The sequence below is a fragment of the Indicator indicator genome, chromosome 1, assembly GCF_027791375.1.
Source record: "Indicator indicator isolate 239-I01 chromosome 1, UM_Iind_1.1, whole genome shotgun sequence".
NCBI lineage: Eukaryota > Metazoa > Chordata > Aves > Piciformes > Indicatoridae > Indicator > Indicator indicator.
In genome coordinates this window covers 92,009,346-92,033,433 of record NC_072010.1, presented here as the reverse complement: position 1 = coordinate 92,033,433, position 24,088 = coordinate 92,009,346, and the positions used below count along the sequence as shown (strand labels likewise).

Here is a 24,088-nt window from a genome sequence, read left to right as displayed (position 1 = left end):
TCCTGGTAACCATTGAGAGTATAACTGAACCATTTCAATTTCTAAGTGCAGGAGTGTGAAGATAGTAGACGTGATAACATGGACAAAATGCTGTAATGGTGCCCAACAAATCCCTTTGGAGCAGATCTTCTTCAGTAGGGGAAAGTGTGTGGTCCGTGAGGAGTAGTATTATTAGTGTAGCACAACAACAGTGTAACAGAGTTGAGTATGCCTTGGCTCTTTTAATGTAGTGGAGCACAGGCAGGCTTCATTTGCACATTCTAGCAGTGCCTTTCCAGGTGTGCAGATACATTTTCAATAATAGGATATGTTGTCTTCAGGACAAGAGGCCTCCTGAACTGGCAGATATAGTCAGGGAGCAGTGTAATCTCCCTGTAATCCAGGAGGACGCAGTAAGGGACCTGCTGAGCCACTTGGATCCCCACAAGTCTATGGGACCAGGTGGGATCCATCCTAGGGTAATGAGAAAGCTGGCAGATGAGCTGGCTGAGCCACTCTCCATCATTTTTCAACAGTCATGGCTCACTGATGAGGTCCCAGATGACTGGAAGCTGGCCAGTGTGATGCCCCTCCACAAGAAGGGCCAGAAGGAGGAGCCAGGGAATTACAGGCCTGTCAGCCTGACCTCAGTGCCAGGCAAGACTATGGAATGGTTCATCTTGAGTGAAATCACACAGCACCTACAGAATTGCCAAGGGATCAGGCCTAGCCAGCATGGATTTAGGAAGGGCAGGTCCTGCCTGACCAACCTGATCTCCTTCTATGATCAGGTGACCACCAGGTGGATGTGGGGCAGGCTGTGGATGTAGTCTACCTGGACTTTCAGCAGGGTCTTTGACACCATCCCCCATAGCAAACTCCTGGCCAAGCTGTCAGCCCACAGCTTGGACAGGAGCATTCTGTGCTGGGTTAGGAACTGGCTGGAGGGCTGGGCCCAGAGAGTGGTGGTGAATGGTGCCACATCCAGCTGGCAGCCTGTCACTAGTGGTGTCCCTCAAGGATCAGCGTTAGGCCCTATCCTGTTCAATATCTTTATTGATGATCTGGATGAGGGGATTGAGTCCATCAGCAATAAATTTGCAGATGACACCAAGCTGAGAGCAGGAGTTGATCTGTTAGAGGGTAGGAGGGCTTTGCAGAGGGACCTTGACAGGCTGGACAGATGGGCAGAGTCCAACAGAATGAAATTTAACACATCTAAGTGCCAGGTTCTACACATTGGCCACAACAACCCCATGCAGTGCTGGGGTTGGGGACAGAGTGGCTGGAGAGCAGCCAGGCAGAAAGGAACCTGGGGGTACTGTTTGACAGCAGGCTGAACATGAGCCAGCAGTGTGCCCAGGTGGCCAAGAAGGCCAATGGCATCCTGGCCTGCATCAGGAGTAGTGTAACCAGCAGGAGCAGGGAAGTCATTGTGCCACTGTGCTCAGCACTGGTTAGACCACACCTTGAGTACTGTGTCCAGTTCTGGGCCCCTCAAATCATGAACGATGCTGAGTTGCTGGAACATGCCCAACGAAGGCCAACAAAGCTGGTGAGGGGTCTGGAGCACAAAGCCTATAAGAAGAGGCAGAGGGAGCTGGGGTTGTTTAGCTTGGAGAAGAGGAGGCTCAGGGGAGGCCTTGTTGCCATCTACAACTACCTGAAGGGAGGTTGTAGCCAGGTGGGGATTGGTCTCTTCTCCCAGGCAACCAGCAACTGAACAAGAGGACACAGTTTCAAGCTGTGCAGGGGGAAGTTTAGGCTTGATCTTAGAAGTTCTTCACCGAAGGAGGGATTGCCCCTTGGAATGGGCTGCCCAGGGAGGTGGTGGGTTCGCAGTGTCCCTGGAGGTGTTTAGGAAAAGCCTGGATGAGGCACTTTAATGCCATGGTCTAGTGGATTAGTTAGGGTTAGGTGATCAGTTGGACTTGATGGTCTTGGAAGTCTCTTGCAACCTGGTTGATTTTTTGTGATTCTGTGTGATTCTGTGATTTTTCTAGGGTTCTACCAGCAGTTAATACCACTCCGAATTTCATGCATTCATTGGACTTTTGAAACCAGACCCAGTCTCTATATGCTTCTGTCCACCTTCCTTGTACAATCTCTTCAGAGATGCAGAGAGTTTCAGAGCCCAGAGGACTGAATAATTCATGATCACAATTGTAGCATTTTTCAGAATGCTTGTGCACCAGAAGGAGCAAATAGCTCATAAAGGTGACACTGATATTTACAATTTTTTTTTCCAGTCTAGATATAAAAGTTCCTTGGATTTTTAAAGGGTCACAAGGTTTTGTTTTCATGGGAAGTTACAACAACTTCCTTCTCTATCATATCAGCATTTTGCAAATCATAGGAGAATTCAGGATGAAATGGACTAAATATGGCATCACATTTAAAGCAGGGATATCTATGAAGTCAAGGGAAAAAGAATTTTCTGGTTATTGTGGGAGTTAATGTAAGGTGGGGAAACAGGCTAGATGTCCTTCTGAACCTACTCTGGTACTTCTATATGTAGTTATATATTTATAAATATTTGTAATGGCTGTATAATTTATATATATATACTATTATACAATAGATTATATAAATTTTTTATATTTTTCATTTTTTAAGCAGTTGTCTTCTGATACATGTTGACATGTGTCCATAATGTTGTAAAAGACTGTGTATGAGAGCTGATAGCTATTGGAAGGCTATTAGTATTTATTACTGTTGCCACAAAGTGGGCCAAGAGAATGGGAGAGGCAAACCACTCACTTCATGGTCTTTGTAGCTAGAGAAGGAGCTGGCATCTCCAGGATAGATTGCTGCTGGCAGTTTGCTGCTGTCTTGTGCAGTGCACAGAGGGATACCTGTTGTACCTCTGAGAGGTGCTTGAAGGGAGACCTGGCCCTATGTATTTCTTCTTCCTTTGGAAAGCATCCAAAACTGCTGTGCAGGAATAAAGGTTCAATGTGATTTTAATTTTCTTATCTTTTTGGATCGTCCTTCCTTCCCTTTGCCTGGTGATAGCAAGCATTTCCAGTGTTCTTTTGGTAGTACAGTGTCATTTCTCAAAACCATACTATGCTCATTTAGCATTTCAGCAGAAGCTCTTTGAGCTGCATGAGTACAGGAAGGTGAATAGTGTGAAGGAGAGTTTGATTGTCGGGGGGGGGTGTTGGCTTTTTTTAAGCTACCTTGTAACTTGGCTAGAGTAAAGTAGAATTGCATGATGCAAGCAGATGACTCTTACCTAGTGACTTTCAGCAACCTGTGAACATTGGAAGCGTTAAAACTTCTCAAATGCTGTGTACCAGCAGCATTAGTGTAACAGTAACGTGAACAAAACTCTTGGAAATTCTTCATGTTGGGCTCCAGACTGGATTTTCCACTTTGTTTTAACACCACATCGATGATTCTTGGCAGCACATGTGCTTTGGCATCAGTGTCCTCAACTGCAGTGAAGAAATTTGAAAGAAGGGAGCAACTGGGCAAGTTGGGCTTTGGTGAGCAGTTGGTGTTTTTCCAGATTCATATCCCTGTTAGGAAAAGATTTATTCTCCCCTTTAAAGATACGTGAACATCATCCATTCCTGCAGGAGTTTGAGTCCTCATATAAGGACCATCCATTCTGTTTCCTATTAAAATTGAGTACTTGTAGTTGAACCATTCTTAACTGAACTTGGGGTTTTGGGTTTTTTGTGGTGGTGTTTTGTGTTTTGGGGGGTGGTTTTGGGACTTTGTTTTCTAAATATTCTTGCACAAAAAGTTCAATTAACAGTGCCTTGAGCCCAATTTCAAATTAAGAGAGTCTGTGTGAATGTGTTGCATCAGCCTGGTAATGTGCTGAAGGGCCATCACTAGAGATGAATTTAGTCACTATGATCCATTTAATCCTTGGCAGATCTGCTGTGCTGTTAACAAAGGAACAATTAATGCCAATTATGAGGACTTTTGTGATATTGGTATCTCAGTAGTCCTTGTCTGAGGCCTGCCAAGCTCATTTCAGAAAGGGCATGAGTCATCAGATAATCATTATCAGTTGCTGCTGTTAGGGCTCACAAAATGCTGGGAGTTTCCTTAGTTGTAGTTACAAGTGGTCCCTGGTTTTGAGTAGGTTGTGTTAATAGAAATAGCAGTTTTGGCTGCTTGCACTAGGACTTTGCAAAAGAAGAGTAGGCAGCAGCGACTAGATCTTAATGTGCTAGATGTGTGCAGTGGAAATGGGAAGCTCCATGATTCCTTTCTAGACAGGTGAAACTGTCCAGTATGTCTGCTTAGTCATTCTTCTATTGTGAAGTCATTCCTCTACCAGCTCTAGCCACTGCTCTCATTTAACGGTCATTCAGCCTGGGAAGGAGAGCAGCTTACTGTTTGTCCTGAGGCAGGGCTAGAGTTTGAGCCATTATAGTGTATCATCTTCCCTAATTGGCTGTTGTGGATATAACTCGATTCAGGAATTTCCACTCAGTCTGGAAAGTAGAGTACAGGCAAAAAAAAGTAGATCTTCAAAGAGTGTGTTCTTTGTTTTCATTGTAAGATAGCCAGGACACCCAAGTAATCCATACATTATCTGTTAATTTTCATCTTACAACACAGTTATTGCCAGATTATAGCACAGTCTCTGCTTGGAAGCTGTGGTTCCAATATTCACAGATCACCTGTGACAAAGATCACAAATCAGTCCCATCTCTTAGATGTTGGGTGACTGTTTCCAGCTTACAGAATCATAGAATGCATTGGGTTGGAATTCTTAAATTCTCTTCATGAGTGACATTTTTCTTTACTATTGTCTCTCTTGGAGGGGAAAACTGTGGCATAAAATGTCTTTATGTTTTTTTAATGAAGGAGAAATGCTTAGTGCTAAGAACCTAGACCCTTTCAGTGATCAAAGGCAGATGATGCAAACCAACTGTCTTAGAACAAGACCTAGGAAAGTCTTAAATCTGAATTATATGGGGAGGCTTGACTTCCGCCCCTATGCTCCCATCACAGCTGACCCATTAGGGCGGTTCCTACATCACACTGTTGCATTGAGTAATAAGCATTACAGAACAATTTGATAAGTAGGTATAGGAACAGAGGTCTTGGAACCAATCTCAATTCTCAGATTCAGTCAATTAACAATGAGGAAATTGAAAAGAAGATATTTAGCCCAGCATTTCAATACTAATAGAATATGGTATCTTTCTGAACACTGAATTCAAGTCTTAATTGCTTTTGCACTCCAGAGTTACCTGTATGAAGCTGCATCTACCTCTAGGTTTACAGTTCCTTTCATTTGGTCACAGCCACAGCTGTGTTTTGAAATAGATGTGTTTCTAAACTGCAAGTAAAAACAGGCACATGTGGCCACTGGATGTCACCATTCTTCATACAGATAAGGTCAGCTACACCGTTTTTTTGCATTTTCAATTTTTTCCAGTGTGTCATGGCTATTCAGTAGTTAGAGCAGGAAGGCTGCAAATTCTTGCCTTGTCTTTGACAGTGCGTCCAAAGTCTTTGTATCTCTAATGCACTATGTCAGCCTTCAAGATAAGAGAAGGAAGGTGGGTCTCTCATGGTGCTTGATAAGGGTGTATGCATGAGGCACATGATGGTTGTAGCTTTAAGAAAAAGTAAAATAACCTTTTTTTAATCTAGGGCAAAAACTATGAATTTGAACCTTGCATGTTTAAATCTAGATGGCTAAGCCAGAGTGAAGGGCATAGCTTAGCTCATGCTGACACTCTGCTGTTTAACTAATGCACTCAGAAGGTGTAATCCATGTGAAATGCTGAAATCCATTTTCTTGCCTTCCAACTCAAGTTAAAATCCCTCAGCATTTTTTGACAGAACCCTTACGTAGTTGCCAACCTGTCAATAACAGCTCCATGTAGCATCTATCTTTGAAACATTAGTGGGGTGCTGTCATACTGTAAAAAAAACACCATGATCCACTTGAGTAAACTGGCTTATTTACCTTGTTATAGCCCCAATACTGATGCCTTGAGATCATTTCAATAAGTGCATTCTAGAGGCATATTCCTTAATTTTAGATTTATTGCTTATCTGTGTGCATTTAGTTTGAATAGGCAGTTAAAGTGAGTTTCTTCAGAGTGCAGTTGCCCATTTATTTTTCCAAATGCAAAGTTAAATTTAAGAAACTCCTCTATCATTCATCTCCTCTCAGTTGTGCTCATACAGCTGATCACACAGAGTCCATCTGAAAACTCAGCTAAATGGTCTAGTATTAGAAAATAAAAAGGATAAAATAAAAGAACCACCTGTGAACCATACCACCACACTATTACTGATCTGCCAGGAGATGAAAACTGAAATGTCCACCACTTTTTCCAAATGCTGACAAGTAAATTTAGTCACCCTAGACAAAAGAGTACCCAGAATAGTTTCTCTAACCTTTTTATTCCATTACTTGATGCTCAGAGAAATTTTCCTTTAGATTCCACATTGACTGGCAGTCAGGAAAATTTCTAGCATCTTACCATCTTACTGTGCATTTCAGAGTACACCCTATGATTTTTTTTTTCCCTCTTCCCCTCTCCCTCCCCGCCCCCCACCTCCTTTCGCCCTCAGTTTGGCATTTGGCATGTGTTACCTCCCTGGTTTCTGTTGCCCTGGTCGTGGTAAATAGAGGCAATAGTTGGACTGTGACTGATGTTGATTGCAGTTTTATATGTGCACATTGTAAATACAGTGTGTATGATATGTGGAAAAAAATACAACAAAAACTGAGAGAAACCACTCAGGATTGATTTGGGGTTTGTTAAGGCAGGGGAAGACCACAGAGAGAATATTTGTACTTGCCCTGCATGGAACAATATTTAAGAGGGAGTCAGTCTGTGAATTCAGTAGCTGTTGTTTTTTGTTGGCAACAGTTAAGCACAACTGGATGGTGCTTAAAACGGATTACTTCTCTGAACTGAGAGAGAGAAGAGTTTTTCAAAGTGGAGACTGAGACCTCCATGCAGCCTTTCCTGTGTTAGTAGGGTCATGATCTCAATTTCCAACAGTATTTAGGAGGGTAGATTTAGACTGGATGTTAAAAATAAATTATTGGATGGTGGGATCTGGAGCAGGTTTCCCAGGGAAGACCTCTCTGGAGGTGTTCAAGGGCAGGTTGGATGAGGCCTTGAGCAACCTGGTCTAGTTTCGGGGGTGTCCTTGCCCATGGCAGGGGGTTGTGAACTAGATGATCTTTAAGGTCCCTTCCAACCCAAACCATTCTATGAGGATTTGGCCTCATAATGTCTAATGCTCATGTTGTAGAGTAGTTGTAGCCTCCAATTTCGGATACAAAGGAAAAAACTCGGTTTCTAAAATGTTTTGGCTCTTGTATCCTAATCTTTATCATATCTTTTATTATGAGATAGTCTGTATTATTATTTATATGAAGTGTTTCCAACCAAAGTGAAGTGATGCCCGTATATTCAATTCTTGAGATGTGCAGAGTAGTTTGGTAGCAAGTCGGTAGTTATTTTGCTGTGGCTCATTTTTGCATCAGTGTTTGTCAACTGGAGATTTATCTGCTCGGTGACAAAAAGGAGCTTCTAACATTTGGGGTGTTTGCAGGTGCATGAGCTGCATTGCTCACTATCGTAATGAAATATGTTGATCTTGTATTTCAGCATCTGGATTCCTATCCTCCCCCTTTTTTATTTTAAAGAGTACATGGTCATATCCTTAGCAGCAAGCACAGGAGAGTATGGATGCACATAAGCATTTGACCTGCTGAGGAAAGTTAGTAGTATCTATTCAAATTCAAGGTCTGTAAGGAAAAGTGAGGTATTTAATGACATTGTGTGTTTGCTTTGTTATATATATGATGCAGTCTCCTCTGAATTCTTTCATTCTTTATAGAGGTGTTTCAGTGGAGGTACTCACAGTTAGGTTACCTTGGTTTGTTCCCAGTCCAGCAGTTTTGAACCATCAGCATGGAAACAAGTCACGTGTGGAATATGTGGTGGGGTTTGAAAATGGCTTCCTGTAATGGAAAGATAAGCCTTGATCCTCAAGCAGCTGCCCTCATTTAGCAAACTCTGAGCTAACTCTGTTCCCTACTGCAACACATCTGGGTCACTGGAAAAATGTGTTCAGGTGGATCTCATGAGGTAGGCAAACCAGGTTACATCATCCTCAGAGCTTGTCAGGCCATGACTGCTTTCTAGCTTGCCCTGGATCTTGTTCAGGGGAATCCAGGTAACTTGGATGTTATTTTCATCCAGTTCACGCTCAGAGAGAAGGATGAGGGCTCTTCAAAACCGTATTCTGAGTGTTTGTCAGATTTTGTTCTGGATGGTATCAGGAGGAGGTGGGTCCAGAACACTTTGAAATGTCTATAATTCATGCGTAGTCATGCAGAGTACTTCCAAAGTGTCAGTTGCTTGTGGTAAGAGTTGGAATATGCAGCTACTTACTATATCCAACACTATAAGGCTTGCCTTTGTAGTTGCATATTAAAGTTCTAAGTACATGAGATGGCACATCAAAACTCATTTGTTGGCTGAGGAAAAGGCTTTTGTGTGCCTTGGTGTTCTAGGTGGCAATATGTGATACGTGTTTACATGAGCAGTGCCACACAAAACCCATGCTGTTTGTTCGGATTCTGTGGATAGCATCAAAACTCACAAGCCTTGGTGAGTGAGTGCAAAACTTCCGTCTCTAGCATTCAGGTGTCTTGAGGTTTTTTGTGCTCGTGTCATGTCATACCATTGAATCAGTCTCATTTCCGACAGAACATCAAAATTGGAGGGAAGAAAAGCAAAGCAAAGGTGGTATGAACTACACAGAGTACTGTAATTCTCAAACCTCATTTGTGAAGCAGCATAGCAGGGTTCAATGATAGCATGTTTTACCTGTCTCCTATTGCTTTTACTGTAAGAGGATAATGAGATCCCTGTAACTCCATTTGTATTATTTTTTCCTCTGTTTCAAATCTCTTATGTAAATCTTTTTGATACATGGAACATGCATCCTTGAATGAAGATAACCAACTTCAGTAACAGTTCTGTGTGGTGGCTCATTACCAGTAATACTTTTCCCATCCTTCCAAGAGGCAAGCATATAGCATATTCATTGGGTTGTGTCTACACTGAATCACACAGAATTCATATTCATAAGACTCTTGGTGTGCAGGTTGCCTTACTAGACACAAGTTACCTTTTATTTTCAGGACATTTATTTTCTGTATTCTGTAATTAATACATGGAAAGTTCCGACCTAAGAAGGAGGTGGTGAGGATTTTTACTCGCTTAAAGTGAAAGCCAGGGAAAGAAGGATTTTGCTTGTTGCAGAAGGGAAAGTACTAAGATAAAAGTACTTAATTTTTTTTGTGTACATTTATACACCTGTGTAATCCCAGAGCTTTCTGACATTTCCTTTGCTAGTACTTGTCCGTCCTCATGTATTTCAAAAAGTTTGCTCTCCTGCCTGGTCCCCGGATTCCTTCATGTTACTCACTTCCTAAGACGGCACTAGAGAGACACCAGTGTAGAGAGGACTATGGAGGCTGCTACTCCTTGTTTATGTTGCGGAAGTACCGTAAAAGTAGAAAAGTTAGTGGGCCATTGGCATTTGCTTAGAACTGGTGCTACTACTACTGTCATTTAAGCAATGATAGTAAAAAAGAGTATCTTTCTGTAGGGAAGAATGTTGTAGGCAGGACCTTGCAAAGTGACTTGGCCTATTAGGAGGTATTGTTAAGAGATATTAAAATATCCTGGAAATACAGGTGTTCATTGTCAAATAATGGTGAACAGAGATCTTGAATTCTGAGTCTTTAGCAACACAAAACCAGCAGTTCTTTGCATAGTGTGTATTCAAGGTGTGTATTTCTGTGCTCCTGTGTACTGCTTCTTTACTCACTGGAGACTGCTGCTCTTTGCTAATACAGGACAGAGACAAGTAAGGGAAATGCAGGACTTTGATATTAACACAGCACACTCCATGCTTGAGGTGGCAGTAAAATTATTACATTGCTATGGCTAAGTGAGGTTTGTGTTCAGGTATTAAGGTGTACAGGCAGTGAACTATCTGACAAGGGACCCTAGTTGAAGACCTGGGAGTTCTGTGGTGTTTCCATCCACATAAAGTCTCTCTGTATTGACTTTCTCTTTAGGAAGATCCCCCCAAACATTAAATATATTCACAGTCCTGATAGGATTTGAACAGAAGACTGCATTAAAATATCAGAAGTCTTTTTAAAACCTGTTTTACTGCTGAAAATCCTCAGTTCCACAGTTAGGCACTATGTGATTGTAGTACTTTGTCATTTAATTCCTCTTTGTTCGTTCTTTGTGAACATATCCTATAACAAAACAACATATTATATAGCTACTTTTATTGTTTCTGTTACGTTCACACAGACCTGATCCAAGATTTGATACTGGGGTTTTTGTGTTTAGCTCATTCCCTTTTGCCATGAATAAGTTCATATATTTAAGCTGGAGATAACTGGAGTATCAAAATACACGCAAACACATAAAATGGTTAAGAATATTAACACTGGCTTAACTGTCTTTGAATGTTTTAATGTTTTAATAGTTGACAATTCAATAAGATCAAAGCAACATTTCTCAAACGTGCAGGCTTTTTAAACTTCTTTTGATGTCTAGTTGAGGGATGAGTTTGGGACTTTTGCACTTGTGTTTTGACAGGTAAGGTTTAACTCACAGTTAATAGATGGCTTTAAATATTGATGCACATGTCACTTCAATATGTCTCTTACAAATATTGACTGGACATAACAGTTATCCTTGTCCCCATTTATAATCAGAAAATGCCTTACGTTGGAGACCACATTAATTAACAGGATTTTAAACATAATTTTGACTTAGTGAACAAGTTAGAGCTGAAAGGAAAAGCAGATTGGCAAGAGTTCACGCTCCAGCTAAAGAGGTGTACTTAAGATGTCCACAGCTTTCTCATTCCGTTGGCTTTTCTGAATACTTTAATTGTACTTCATGCTTCAAATGTATTGTTGATTTTTTAAAATATTTTTTCTTTATTTTCTTTCAGAAAGATGAGGTGTACCTCAACTTGGTGCTGGACTATGTTCCTGAAACAGTATACAGAGTTGCCAGACATTATAGTCGGGCCAAACAGACACTCCCTATGATTTATGTCAAGGTAGGTAACTGGTAGATGTGGTTAGATGATGCCTTCATCTATTACACGAATAGATTCTGGGGATACCTCTTTTTTGACATAATTAGCTTTCCGAAATTTTTAGGAGCACGTTAATCTTAAGGCAAAGGAAGAATAGAGGCTGGAAGCCTAAAGCAAGCACCCTGGATTTTTTTGATCTACAGAAATCTTGGAATGGGTGGGAGAGATTGAGTGTGAAGGGAGTGTTGTGTTTCTGAAGAGGCTTAGAGAGCAACACCAGCCACGCTAGCAGCTTCAGGTTCCTGAGATGACAAATACAGAATAATACAAAGGTCATGAACTGAAAGAGGATGTCAGAAAGAATAATGTTCTCTTATCTGTTATCTTTCCTTTTTCCTGCCATATGAGTTCATGTGCTTCTGTTACAGGCATGAAAGGCATATTTTTATCACCACTTGGAGCCCTTTGGCTCTTGTCTTGAGCCTAGTGGGATAAGATGCTTGTATGCACATTGTAACCTCAAAACCTCTCTTAAGTTGTCTGCATCTTTTAAAATGCATGAATTGTCGATGGTATTTCTGTGCAATAGCCAGGACCGGTACCTGGTTTTAAAAAAGCACAAAATTTTGTCATCCAGTAGTAACAATTTCTACTTCAAGGTCATTCTGTTTTGGTCTGTTGGTGGAACACCATGTTTTCAGGTTATATCCTCCCCAAAATTTGTTGACTTAGCTTTTGATAACTTGTTTATATATCTGTTGTCAGTAGTTCTTCCTTAATTGCCCTTATTATTGTAACTTCAGGAAAACTGTCCTTATGCTTTGAAAGAAAATTCTACTTCAACTCTTTAATCTTACTTGATGTTTGAGACTTCCCATTTGACGTAGTCTTGTGAGGCTGTTCTCATTTTTCTGGCAAGGATAGCCTTTCTCATAACACTGTATTTTAAAAGATCATATTACCTGAAAGCGTTTTGCCATTTTCTAGAGATCTTGGCTACACAAAGGTCAAATCATATCTATTTGGTCTGATTGATACCTAGGCAGGCAGAGAGCTGCTCTTCCCTAGGTAACAAAGAAATTGTTGAAGAAATGCAGGGAAGCTTTTTTAGTAATGTTTTTGTTAAGTTTTGTTTTTAAATTCTAGCATGGTATACAAAATTCTTGGAAATTTTGGGGTTGCTGTTTGGAGTTGGAAGGAATACTTTCTAAATCCCACATGTTATGACTTGACCCCTAAAGTCAGAGCAGTCTTTTGCCTTATTTTGCAATACGCTTGCACAATACATGCTTAACACATCTAGAACAGGCAATTCAGAAAACATACTTGTTTGCTTTTCTCCATTCAGAGTTGTGGTTTTAAGAAACAAATATGAAAACCAGAGACCTAGAGCCAAAATTCAAGCAATTCTGCCCCCACTCCTACATTCCCCATCAAAGAACAAACAAACAAACAAACGAAAGAAAACAAGGGAGAGAGAACATGTAAAGGCAAAAATAGTGGAGGATGTGAGGCAGACATGACCTGATAGCAATATCTAGTAATTGCACTGAGTTCAACAGACTGTTAAAGGTAAACTGTGGAGAATATACTTAGAAAAGTAAAGCATGGATGTGCATCTCTGGTAGCTTTATTTTTAAATGGAACCTTACAGGGAGACACAACAAAGGTGGTAAATAACCTATTGGCAGCCTGCTATCAATCTTGAAACCAGGCTTCCCGTGCCTTCATGACTGTATGGGCTATAGGCTGTAATGTAGACTTAGATTAGGCAATACTGGTCTAATTGTATGCAGCAGGATTTGTTCTCTATAGCCAAAAGTGTGTAGCTCCAGCAGCTGGACATCTTCCCCTTGCCCTGTAATCCTGCTTTGTGAAGCTCTTGGCTTCGTAACATCTCCCCTTGCTATATTCCTCCTTGCTATGAGGTTATCAAGCCTTGGAATGGGAACAGAGAAAACTATCCCTCAGCATACTTGTTTGCTGTCCTTGCATAAAATAATTCTGAACAGTTGGTTTTAATCTGCCTTCTCTTTTTGTCTAGTGATTAGAAAATATCACTGTCCCTTCATGAAGAGAAAGGGTGTAATTCACTCAAGTAACACTACCATAGTTCTTGGGCAACATTTGATGTTAATAACTTCAACTAAAGCATTTTCTTTAGGTTTTTTTTTTTCAGTTTTGTGGATTTTCTTAATACCCCTGGAATACTTCATTTTATTCATAAAGCAAACTGAAACATGTTTCTTTTGTGTGGTTTTTATGACTACCATTATTTATGAATGTGAGAAAGCTGGCACAATTACTTTTTTTGGAATTGTGCTTATTTTTAAAAGGACATACGAACAAACTTGAACTGCACGTGTGGAAATATGGCAAAGACAGACAGTAGGGTCTTTGTAAAGTGATTCTGTTTTTCTTCTAATAAGAGTTTGTGTCAAATTACTTGTTGGCCCTGTTTTGACTGGGGACATATTTCTTATGTAATGTTTCTGTGTTCTAGTTGTACATGTATCAGCTGTTCCGGAGTTTAGCCTATATCCATTCCTTTGGGATCTGCCACCGGGATATAAAACCACAGAACCTCTTGCTGGACCCTGATACAGCTGTTCTAAAACTCTGTGACTTTGGAAGGTAAGCACATCTGTGGCCTGAAACATACTGCAGTGAGCTTCCTTCAATGTAAACCTGGGTGAAACTTTGGAAAGAAGTCCTCTGTGTTACTCAGATGTCTTGATGTTTTGTTGCCCTCTTAAAATTAGTCCATAGGGAAGTGGGGGAGAGCTGGAAGAAGTTACCAAAAGGGAATTAAAGTTCAAGCTTGTTATGTTCTAATACCTGCATAAAAAGAAACACACTGGTACATAAGGAAAATACTGTGCCATGGAAAAAAAAAATACAATGGGTGTGAAATGTATTTGGGGAAGACAGAATGGGTACTGCAGCACAGTGAAAGGCTAATGTAACCCTTTATTATTACTCTACTTATATGTACACCAATTTAATTTATTTCAAGTACTGCAGAGACTCAAGATCAGAAGCTATAGTTCTAACTGAAGCTCTCAGTTACTGAATGTCTGTATCCAAGTTTCCAATGCCACATGTATTTCCTGTACCCGTTCAAGTGAATTGCCTTTAGAATCTAGCCCCCATCTTAGAACCGACACAGACATTCTGGGAATCCAGTAGAGACAGGAGAGATTTCCCTCTGGGAAAGTTCAGTCTTCAGATTGTGCTATGGCTTTGCAGACTGAAATAGTTATGGCATATGCATGAGAGGTCACAGAAGCTGATGTTGCTAAATTCGCTTGCCTGTAGTGAGTGGGAATGTCAGACAGTGGTTATTCAAGCAGTGCATCGTCATGCCTGGTGGCTCGGGAGTCTCCTCCTCTGCTCTACCTCACCAGTGTTGGAGCAAAATAGGAATCACACTGAAATTCAAAAGTAGCAATGCATATAAAGGTGGCATACTTCTTCTGTGTTAACGGTGAGAATTTGTTAATTGTGGTTTCTCTATACAAAAGAGAAAGCTAAGACTTCTTCTAAAACAAGCCAAATGAGTGATGGGAGTCATTCTTTCTTGAAGGCTGAGAGGAGTATCTGGAAGACTGGGCATTGGATTTGGCTGGCTTGTCGTTCTGCTGGGTTTGGTGCTGCTTAGTTGACTGTCGTATTTCTGAGAGGGCAGTTTTGTCTTCCAGCTTCTTTCTGTCTAACTGTTGGTGTTAATGAAGACCCCCTGGAACAGGCTGCCCAGGGAAGTTGTGGAGTCTTCTTCTCTGGAGATACTCAAAACCCACCTGGATGCATTCTTGTGTGATCTGGTATAGGTGATCCTGCTCTGGCAGGGCGGTTGGACTAGATAATCTTTCAAGGTCCCTTCCAACCCCTAACATCCTGTGATATTAATCATGTTCCAAACACAATGTGCTGTTGTGTTCCTTTATCATCTTAGGTACTTCCAAAGGTGCAGTGATTGTGGTAGTAGTATAGGTTAGGATCTTTGTGGCTCATCTCTTGCAGCCTTTATGTTAACTATGAATCATTAATGTCAGTACAATGGCAGGTTTTCTTCCTTTGTCTCCACATGACCCTTTTGCTTCCTAATGGCAAAGAGGCAGAATATTGTGATGAAAATTTTAAATAAATGAATGCTCTCAGTTCTGATGAGTATCCAGAGCTTTTGAGCCTTAAAAATTAACTGTTTGACTGAACCATATTCTGTCCTCTTTTGCTTTGTAAACAACCTTTGTCCCTGGTGAAAGACAAGTGGCAAATAGAAGTCTGGTGCTATTTGTCACCTGGGTTGTAGTCAGAATATTTGGTATGTCCAGTATAAGGTAGCTGCTTGAATTGGACTGATTTAATGGTAAGTTATTGATTCTGTGGCTTCCATTAGCTTGTCAGAACATAGTACGTTAGCATTAGGAATTGGAGTAGGGTAAAGAGTGCCAAAGTTTAATGTTGGTCTGCGCTGCAATATTGTAAAAATGTTCACTACTAAAAGATTATTATTTTGTTTCCTTTTCAGTGCAAAACAGCTGGTTCGTGGAGAACCTAATGTCTCATACATCTGCTCTCGGTACTACAGGGCACCAGAGTTGATCTTTGGAGCCACCGATTATACCTCCAGTATAGGTATGTATCTGTATGGAAATCTATACCATCTGCATGAGTTTTTAGTCTGTAGTTAAAAGTTTAGAGGTTTCCAGAGATCTCTGACAGAAGCCCAAGAAGCAGAATTTTACTGGTCAGGTACTGCTTTTTAACAAAACATACACATTTTGTGTAAGGCTGCTGCGATTGGTAAGCCTTTTGAGATTTTTTTTTATGTCTATTACATTAGGAAAGGGGTGCTTTTTTTGTTGGTGGTGGTTTTGTTTGGTTTTTTAAAAATGTATTCAGGGAAGTCTGATTTCAGACAAAAAGAGTCCAGGTAATTTTGCTGTTTAGTTTAAAAGTGGATACAAGTCTCATGACAGAAATGCGTTTTGATGACTTAAAACTGCAAGAAATGACTGTAGAAATAATCAGCTACTGCTTCTGATATGTTGCGGTTTAGACACAAATAATTCTGTAATTTAGTTGGCTTTTGGTAGTTTGTAGTGGGAGAGAAATGTGGCTTTAATGGTTGGCTTTAAACTCTCTTGATTTAAATATATCATGTACAACAATCCTTCTGATTTGGCTTACTCTGTTAACTGTTACTGTCTTTTTTAGTTATTAATTCTGAATGCAAAGAAGACTTCATTCTAATACCTGGCACATAGCTGTGGCATGGAAATAGAATCATAGAATGGCTTAGATTGGAAGGAACCTTAAAGATAACCTACTCCAACCTCCCTGACAAAGGCAGGGATGCCTCTCAACTAGACTTGGTTGCTCAAGGCCTCATGCAGCCTAGCCTTGAACACCTCCAGGGCGGGGACATCTACAACCTCTTTGAGCAACCTATTCCAGAGTCTTACCACCCTTGTAATGAAGACCTTCTTCCTAAGATCCAGTCTAAACCTACTCTCCCCTCAGCTTAAAACCATTCCCCCTTGTCCTGTGGCTAAACACCCTTATGGAAAGTCCCTCTCCAGCCTTCCTGTAGGTTCCCTTCTGGAATTGGAAGGCAGTTAGAATGTCCCTCCAGAGTCTTCTCTTCTCCAGGCTGAGGTGCTTCAGCCCTTGGATCATCTTTGTGGCCCTCCTCTGTATTTGCTCCAACAGTTCGATGCCTTTCTTATGATGGGGACACCAGAACTGGATGCTGTATTCAAGGTCCAAATTGGAATTGTTTTGATTGGAAGAGACCATTAATATGTAGTCCAACCATTATCTGACACTACCAAACCTGGTGCTAAACCATGTCCCTCAGCACTACATCACCACATTTGTTTAAATACTCCCAGGAATGGAGATTCAACCACCTCCCTGGGGAGCCCGTTCCAGCATTTGAAAAACCTTTCTGTGAAAAAGCTGCTTTTTCACCTAAACCTCCTGTGCTGTAACTTGAGGCTTCGACTGATGAGACTTTTGGTTAGGTTAACTTTCTGCTACATTAGTGAATAGAATCAGCATGGCAGTGTAGTCCAAGAAGCCGCGGAGCCCAGGTGGAAGTAACATAGTGGCAGCTTGTGAGTGAGAGGAAGGTGCTTGATCCTGGTTGCCAGCTGAAAGTTAGTAGATTGGCTCAGCTGTGTTATCACTATGAGCTGAGACAACTTGTTTCAGAGGATAAGTGCATAAAACAAATATTTTTAGGGGTCACCAGAAGGGACTGCTTTGTAGATAAGCTTGTGCATGTCTCTTGCTCCAACTATTGGACTTCTACACTTTTTTTTTTTTCCAGACCCTTTTTAAAGTTGCTCTTTCCCTTTTTTGTATCTGTATCTGCTGGCCTCTAAAATTGTTCTTGTAAAAATAGCATTTTTAAGTGCCTTTTCCACTTGCCAGAAATGTCATGAATTTCAATCATTGTTCAGACTTTCTCATACTCCCCCCAAATTGCCTTTTCTGAAACTTAACAGGGTAAGTTTAAAATGAAGTTCAGCAGACAATTCCTTCCTTTCACAGTACCTCAAGTACTACAACCAGCTCTGGGGCCCTCAGGCTAAGAAGGACATGGACTTGATGGTCCACAGGAGGGCCACAAAAATTATCAGAGGGCTGGACCACCTCTCCTATGAGGACAGGTGGAAGGAGTTGGGGTTGTTCAGCCTGGAGAAGAGAAGGCTCCAAGGAGACTCAATAGCAGCCTTCTAGTACCTGAAGGGAGCCTACAAGAAAGCTGGAGAGGAAAGACTATTAGAACAAGAGACAATGGTTTTAAACTAGAGCAGGGTAGGTTTAGATTGGAAGAAGTTCTTTACTATGAGGGTGGTGAGACACTGGAACAAGTTGTCCAGGGAGGTGATGGAGGCCCCATCTCTGGAGACATTCAAAGCCAGACTTCATAGGGCTCAGAGCTACCCAATTTAGTTGGGGATGTCCCTGCTTACTACCAGGGATGTTGGACTAGTTGACATGTAGAAGTCCCTTCCAACCCAGTGCATTCTATGATTCTGTCCTTCCATCCCTCTACTTCCTTCTTACAGAATTTTTGCATTTATAAAAGCATTTTATTACTTTTCAGCTCCCAAACTTAGATTGCAACTTCTCGTGTTCTGCACTGAGAAGTTCAGTTTTGTAATGCTGGTGCTTCCAGTGGTGGCAAATATCCCAGGGTATTCCTTAGTCCTTGCTGGGTAGGCAGTAAGAGCATACTCAGTGAAAACCTTTCCCTGTTTTATATGGGGTTTCTCATCCAAGCTCAACCAACATTATTTGTAATAAGCACAGATAAGTCTCTTAGAAGAGAGGGAGAGGAAGGAACATTTAATTATCAGTACTTTACCCATAGCTTGAAGTGTAGGGAACTGTGAAATGCTTCAATGTTACAATTATGCACTTTGACTTTTTTTTTCTGAATCTAAAACTACTTTTATTTTCTTGTGAATTGTTAGCGCAACAGCCTTTTTGTGCTATAGAGTCTTTTACTCCATAAAAGAATCTGCTTGTGTGTGGTAACAAAACCTGAGCTTGTATGTAAGGTGGAGGTCTTCACTCCTCTGTTTAAATCTTAAAATAACATTAAAAATAAAATCCTTGAAGAACACAAACCCAAAAAGTGTTCTCAGTCAAGGGTTTTTTTGTTAACTGCGAGGCATCCAGCTGTTCTCTGAAGGGTTTTGTTGTTTGCTAACATTACTACAGGGCTTACATTACAGAGTGCTGCAGTTACAGTAATTACTGAAAGCATTTCTGAGCAAGAGGTGCTTTTTAAGCTTAAGCAGTGACATTGTGGTGGCCCAAGACTGGCAACATATGGCCAGCCTGCATCATGACCTTTCATTAGTTAGTCAGCTTGTTTAGTGTGTAACTAGGAGTTGCATTAGGCTGTCTGGCTTTGTCTAAGTTGTTACCTTCAATGCAGAAGAAACTCAGGTTGTATGCAGGATGTGTCTTTTCATTCTGGATGTCACAACAGAACTGTAAACTGGCTTAGTTGTATGATCTCGCTTCTTTCATTAAAAAGCATGACTTAAATTCTCTAAAGGTCCCTTTAAAAATAACTCACAGCTGGGGGTACTGTTTGTTGCATTGTGTTAGTGCTGTATTTAAATAATACATATGGCAGTAAGAGTAGCATCATAGAATGAACTGGGTTGGAAGGGGCACACTTACTGCAGTTAGTTCTTCTCTGTGTGTCATTCAGCAGATCTGGGACTGTTATTAGAAATAATGACCTGGGAAATGACTTGTTTGAGTTTTTTTAATAATCCCTGTTGCCAAATAGCTATAAGTCCAGGCCTGTAATAGCTTTGTCCACCTGTGTTGCAATTTTAAGGGATTTTTCAGTGGTCAGGCACAAGCATTCATGTCAATTGGATGCCTTCATAGCTTGTACAGTTTGTGCCTTTGTGTACCTTTGACTATGAATTCTGCTTGACTCTGAGGGTTACTAAGGATGGTAGCAGTTTTGTTTTTGCAGCTGATTTGCAGGAAATCTCTTGACTATTCTGGCTGAAGCTTCTTCCTTGTAGGCCTGTGTGTGTTACACCATGCCAGTGTACGCTGCTGATGTGTTGCTGCCTGTGCTGGTCACATGAGTGCTGCTGCCTGCTGAAAAACTGTGGGATGGCTGCCCACTACATTCCCCTACAACATCCTGGGACAAACATAGGTGCTGCAGCAGGGTTGGGAGCAGGTGTGCATGTTGCCACATCATCCTCTTGCTTAAAAAGAAGCTGTGCAGTTAAGCTTTATCTCTGTAAAGTAGTTTTTTGCTAGGTTAGGTGATTGGCCAGTGGAGGGCTCACCAGAACTTGGCAGTGCTTTGAATAACAAGGGTCTGCTGCTCTCCAGGCCGGTGGGAGTTGAGAGTATTCCAGAGGGAACATTATAGCCACTGGCTGGGAAAGATTTATTTCTGTGTAGCTGTATTGCTGCCTTCTCACTCCGAAATAAGTATCATGAAGTTATTCATTCACTTCCCTAGTGAGCACTAAGATGGAGGGAGAGAGTATTTAATCTCAGCAGCCTGGCACAGCAGGCTTCTCTGAAAGTGAGCATAGTTACACTGTCTCAGTTTCTTAGGGAAAAATCATCATGAGGTGTGTCCCAAACCTGTTGCCAAACAGCATGAAAGTATTTGCCTCTGTCTCAGATAGCAGCTTCCAATGCTGAAAATCAGCATGTGTTCAATTACTGAACTAGACTATCACCTGTCATGGTAGTGTCATCTCTTCATGGTAGAAGAATAGAGATACCTGTGTTTAGCTTTCATTTCAAATACTGAAACAAGCATGGCTTTCTAAGAATATTCAGTTTCAGCCTTATTCTCTCTCCGTAATCTGTGGATCTTTGGTGGCTTGATGTGTAAACCTTGCATTGACATAGCATGCATGCCTGTAATCCAGAATTTTGCTCTTGTTCTGATGTCCTGAAAATGGTTCCAAACAACCAGCAATGAAAAGCACTATAAACTCTTGTCATTTGACAACTAGAAGCTGAAGATTTTGTTACTTCTTAGGGCTGCTTTTCTGATTCCTGGTTTCTTTCCTGATAGCTTTTCTGTAGTTTTCAGAACACCAACTTTGAGTCATTTCCAAGATGGAGGAAGTCCATCAAGATCAAGAGATAGACAGATGAAAGGATGAGGGGGGTGGGAGAAAGTGGAAAGGTAAATATGCCCCACCAACACCCCCTAAAGTGTCTGATAAAGTAAATTCTTAGTTTGGATTAAATAAATGAGAGCCTTCTTCAAGTCCTCCAAATAAGTTAGAGGACCTGGAACATAATGTAATGAGTGGTACTCATGCCATGAAGAAGCAGGCCAGTTTCTCAGCTTGGAAAGGTAGAGTCTGAAACCACAGAAATGGAATTTGTGGGACAGGGTATTCTGTCACAGACAGCTAGAAATTGCCATTGCCTATTTGTGGAATTAAAGCTAAGGAGTATATGTTGCAGGTTATACTGCCAAGTGCCTCTTCCTGAACTAAAGAGAAATTTTCCTTTTCTTACCTTCTCTAATACTGGAATGACATTCAAAATACAAGGGAATTCTACAGATGATATTATTACACAAGTTAATGTTCACCTAACAACTGAAAATCAATAAAGTGCTAGAAAGAAATTTAAAGTGTTGTGTTCTGTGAGGCTATATGAATGTGTGCTTAAATTAGTGCATGTAGTTCATGTGATGGTGGTATTTGTCGTAGTGTTCTTCAGTCTACAAAAGATGCAGCATTTGCTAGTATTGTAATGTGTGAAAGCTATCTGAAATAAGCTTATTTGAAGGGCGCTTCTTGCTGGCACTTCCCATTTACTGTTCATATTTAGGCTACATTTCTTTGAAGGTACGAAGAAAGTAGCCTCGCCTACTTCTGTCTACTTAAAATGAATAGCTTTCAGTATTTTTCTCCTAAAATTTTCATATTATTGCAACTAGTTTGGCATAAGGATCACGTGTTGACTTGGTCAAGTTCCCTCTTAGCTTATTACCTAGTTGTGAATAATAGTCATATATCGCCTTAATTAAACTGCACATATTAAAAATAAGCATTTCAGAACATGCTTCTCCTCCAGTGGGAACAGATTGTTGCACTACAGGCTTGCTCTGAAAGATTCTTAGCCTATGATATTTAACTGCAACTATGTGAAGGCAGAAAAGGGTCTGGGAAGGAGCTGTCAAAACCTGATATTAACTACTTTATCACTTAAGTAACATGCCTTTAAATGTAGAATTTAGTACATTGTTTACTTTAGGTTTGAAAAATGTTACTGTCCAAATTTGGAAGGTAAATTTTAAAATGTAAGGTTCAAAGAGGCGGGTAGGGAAAGGTAAACTACACTGGAGCCCAGTTTTAGTCCTGTTAAAATCCATGGAATAAATTCCATCAAGTTTCAGCAGAGCTGAAATTTCCCTGTTTCTCTCTTTATTGTACATTGCTCCCCAGAGCTGTATAAACACCAATGTAAATTATGTTTTGTTGCAATCCATGCTTGGAGCTGCTGAAGTTAGTCTCTGCGTTCTGGCTTTCATTGAGGATGCTTCAAGGATTTGTTCACTTCCTTGCTTAGGAAACATTGCCCAACGCCTAATTTGGAAGTCGGTGAAATTACACTCCTGGAAAAAGTAGGAGATTTTGGAATGCTTGTAGCTTATTTCTCTGTGTGTTTAGAGTGTTAGAAAGAAAAAAATCAAGGGAGATTAGACTTTTAACAAGGCATTAAATCTTGCCCAGAATTTCAGTGCAGGAGGAACAGCTACATAGGTTTTCAGTAGATTTGTCATATGTTTGATGTATTAAACCTGTCACAAATACAGCATGTATTCCTCAGACTTCCCCAGCTCTTTCCTCATGACCTATATCCTTTCTTTTCTTTTTGCCTGCCATGCTCTTGGCTCTCTCATGTGCGCTCTGCTGTTTCTGCTTGTCATTCTTGCTTGACCAAGGACGTGCATACTCTTTGACTTCTTTGGCAGGGTAGGGAAATACCTAGTGCATCCTGCAGGGACCAAGCCCTTCTTTCCTACCAGCAGTATGCTCTCAGCTCAAAATTGCTGCAATGGATTCAAGACTTCTGCCATTCAGGCTTGTCTGAAATTGCTTGGTGAAATGCAAAAGCATTTAGAGAGACTGGGAAATGATAAACCAGCACAAAGCCAACTTTATGGAGCATCCAGACCAGAAAATTATTTAAAACATTTTTTTAAAAGCCACAACCTAAATTGAAAGAAAAGGATGCTAGCATAGTTTCAAAACTTTAGAAGGAAGAGAGTTGTCAGTGCTAACTAATTCTCATTTCAGCTTTGGGTTTGTTTATGTTCTGTACTTTGGTCGAATAATGGCCAGGCTGGATGATCTTAAGTTATGATTCTAGCTTTGGGGTAACATTTGTCTTTTGTATTCAGTTTAAAGGACTCACCTTTTCATAACTCTTTAAGTGCTCTGCTTAGTACATTTAACCTTTCTTCAATCCTCTGAAGAAAGCTGTACTATCTGTTGAACTATTGTGTCATTTCCTATAAACCCAATATGCATGGGATGGTGTAAAAAGTGATTCTTTGCATCTGTTTTTTGTTGTGTTGATCCAAAAGCTAGAGCCTGCCAGAGCATGGTTTATCAGTTGGATGCTCTTTATATGATGCCTCTTTTTGTTGTCTAGAAGAGATCCTAGCACCTTGGTGTACATAGCAGCTTTCATTGAATATGAGTAAAAGATCAGAAAGCATAATCTGGTATGTACACTACTTGAAATTCACGGCTCAAAATTCAGGTTATTTATGGTTTCTGCTTGTATTGTAAGTGGCTAACTTTTTAGGATAAACCCTGATGTAGTGATTGTACAAAGGCTTTATGAAAAAAATGCATCTGTTTGACTTAAAGTGGTTTTAAAAGTGATTTTTGAACAATTTTGAAAGCTTCATCAATAGTGCTTTTTTTCCCATTGAATCATGTCTTTCTTGAGAAGAGGGTTCTGCATAACCCCTCTTTCTGATTTGGAAATGAGGGAAGGATCATTTTGTTAGCAATCTTGGATTCCTGGATTTTTTTTTTTCCTAATTTTTTTTGCATCAGTCTCTAGTGCTTGTGACAAAGTGATAACAGACTGTTTAGGGAACTGTCATTTTCCTTACATAGACCTTTAGCCGTAGCTGACAGTGTTGTGTGTATCCTGCTTTCCAATGGCATAGTTGAAGTGTACTAGCAGAATAAAAATCTGTCATAGCGTGGGTTATTTCAGGTTAGAACAGACCTCAGGAAGTAAATTCTCTGGGTTTTGAGTCATGGTGATGCTACTGTTTCAGGGCCAGGTGGAGGAGGAGGAAAGTCTTGATGAGCTCATGAAATGAGGCAAGAGTTCAAAGAAAGGCAGAGGGGGGCTGATTTTGTTCTTTTTTCTCTTGGGAAATTACAGTATTGAAGGCTATACAAATCTTCTGTTAGGGATTGCTTGTTTGAGGTTAGATGTCATTGTAAGGTTT

The 24,088-nt window shown here is 40.6% G+C and overlaps 1 protein-coding gene across 2 annotated transcripts in view; it reads left to right on the top strand.

Annotated features, from left to right (window-relative positions):
* The window catches only part of GSK3B (glycogen synthase kinase 3 beta), a 145,508-nt gene that overhangs the window by 82,690 nt on the left and 38,730 nt on the right, over positions 1-24,088 (top strand). For both annotated transcript variants that reach the window (XM_054400487.1, XM_054400479.1), the window contains exons 4-6: positions 10,981-11,091; positions 13,574-13,704; positions 15,602-15,708. In XM_054400487.1, the coding sequence (XP_054256462.1) occupies positions 10,981-11,091; positions 13,574-13,704; positions 15,602-15,708 (349 nt within the window). The remainder of the gene's footprint in view (positions 1-10,980; positions 11,092-13,573; positions 13,705-15,601; positions 15,709-24,088) is intronic.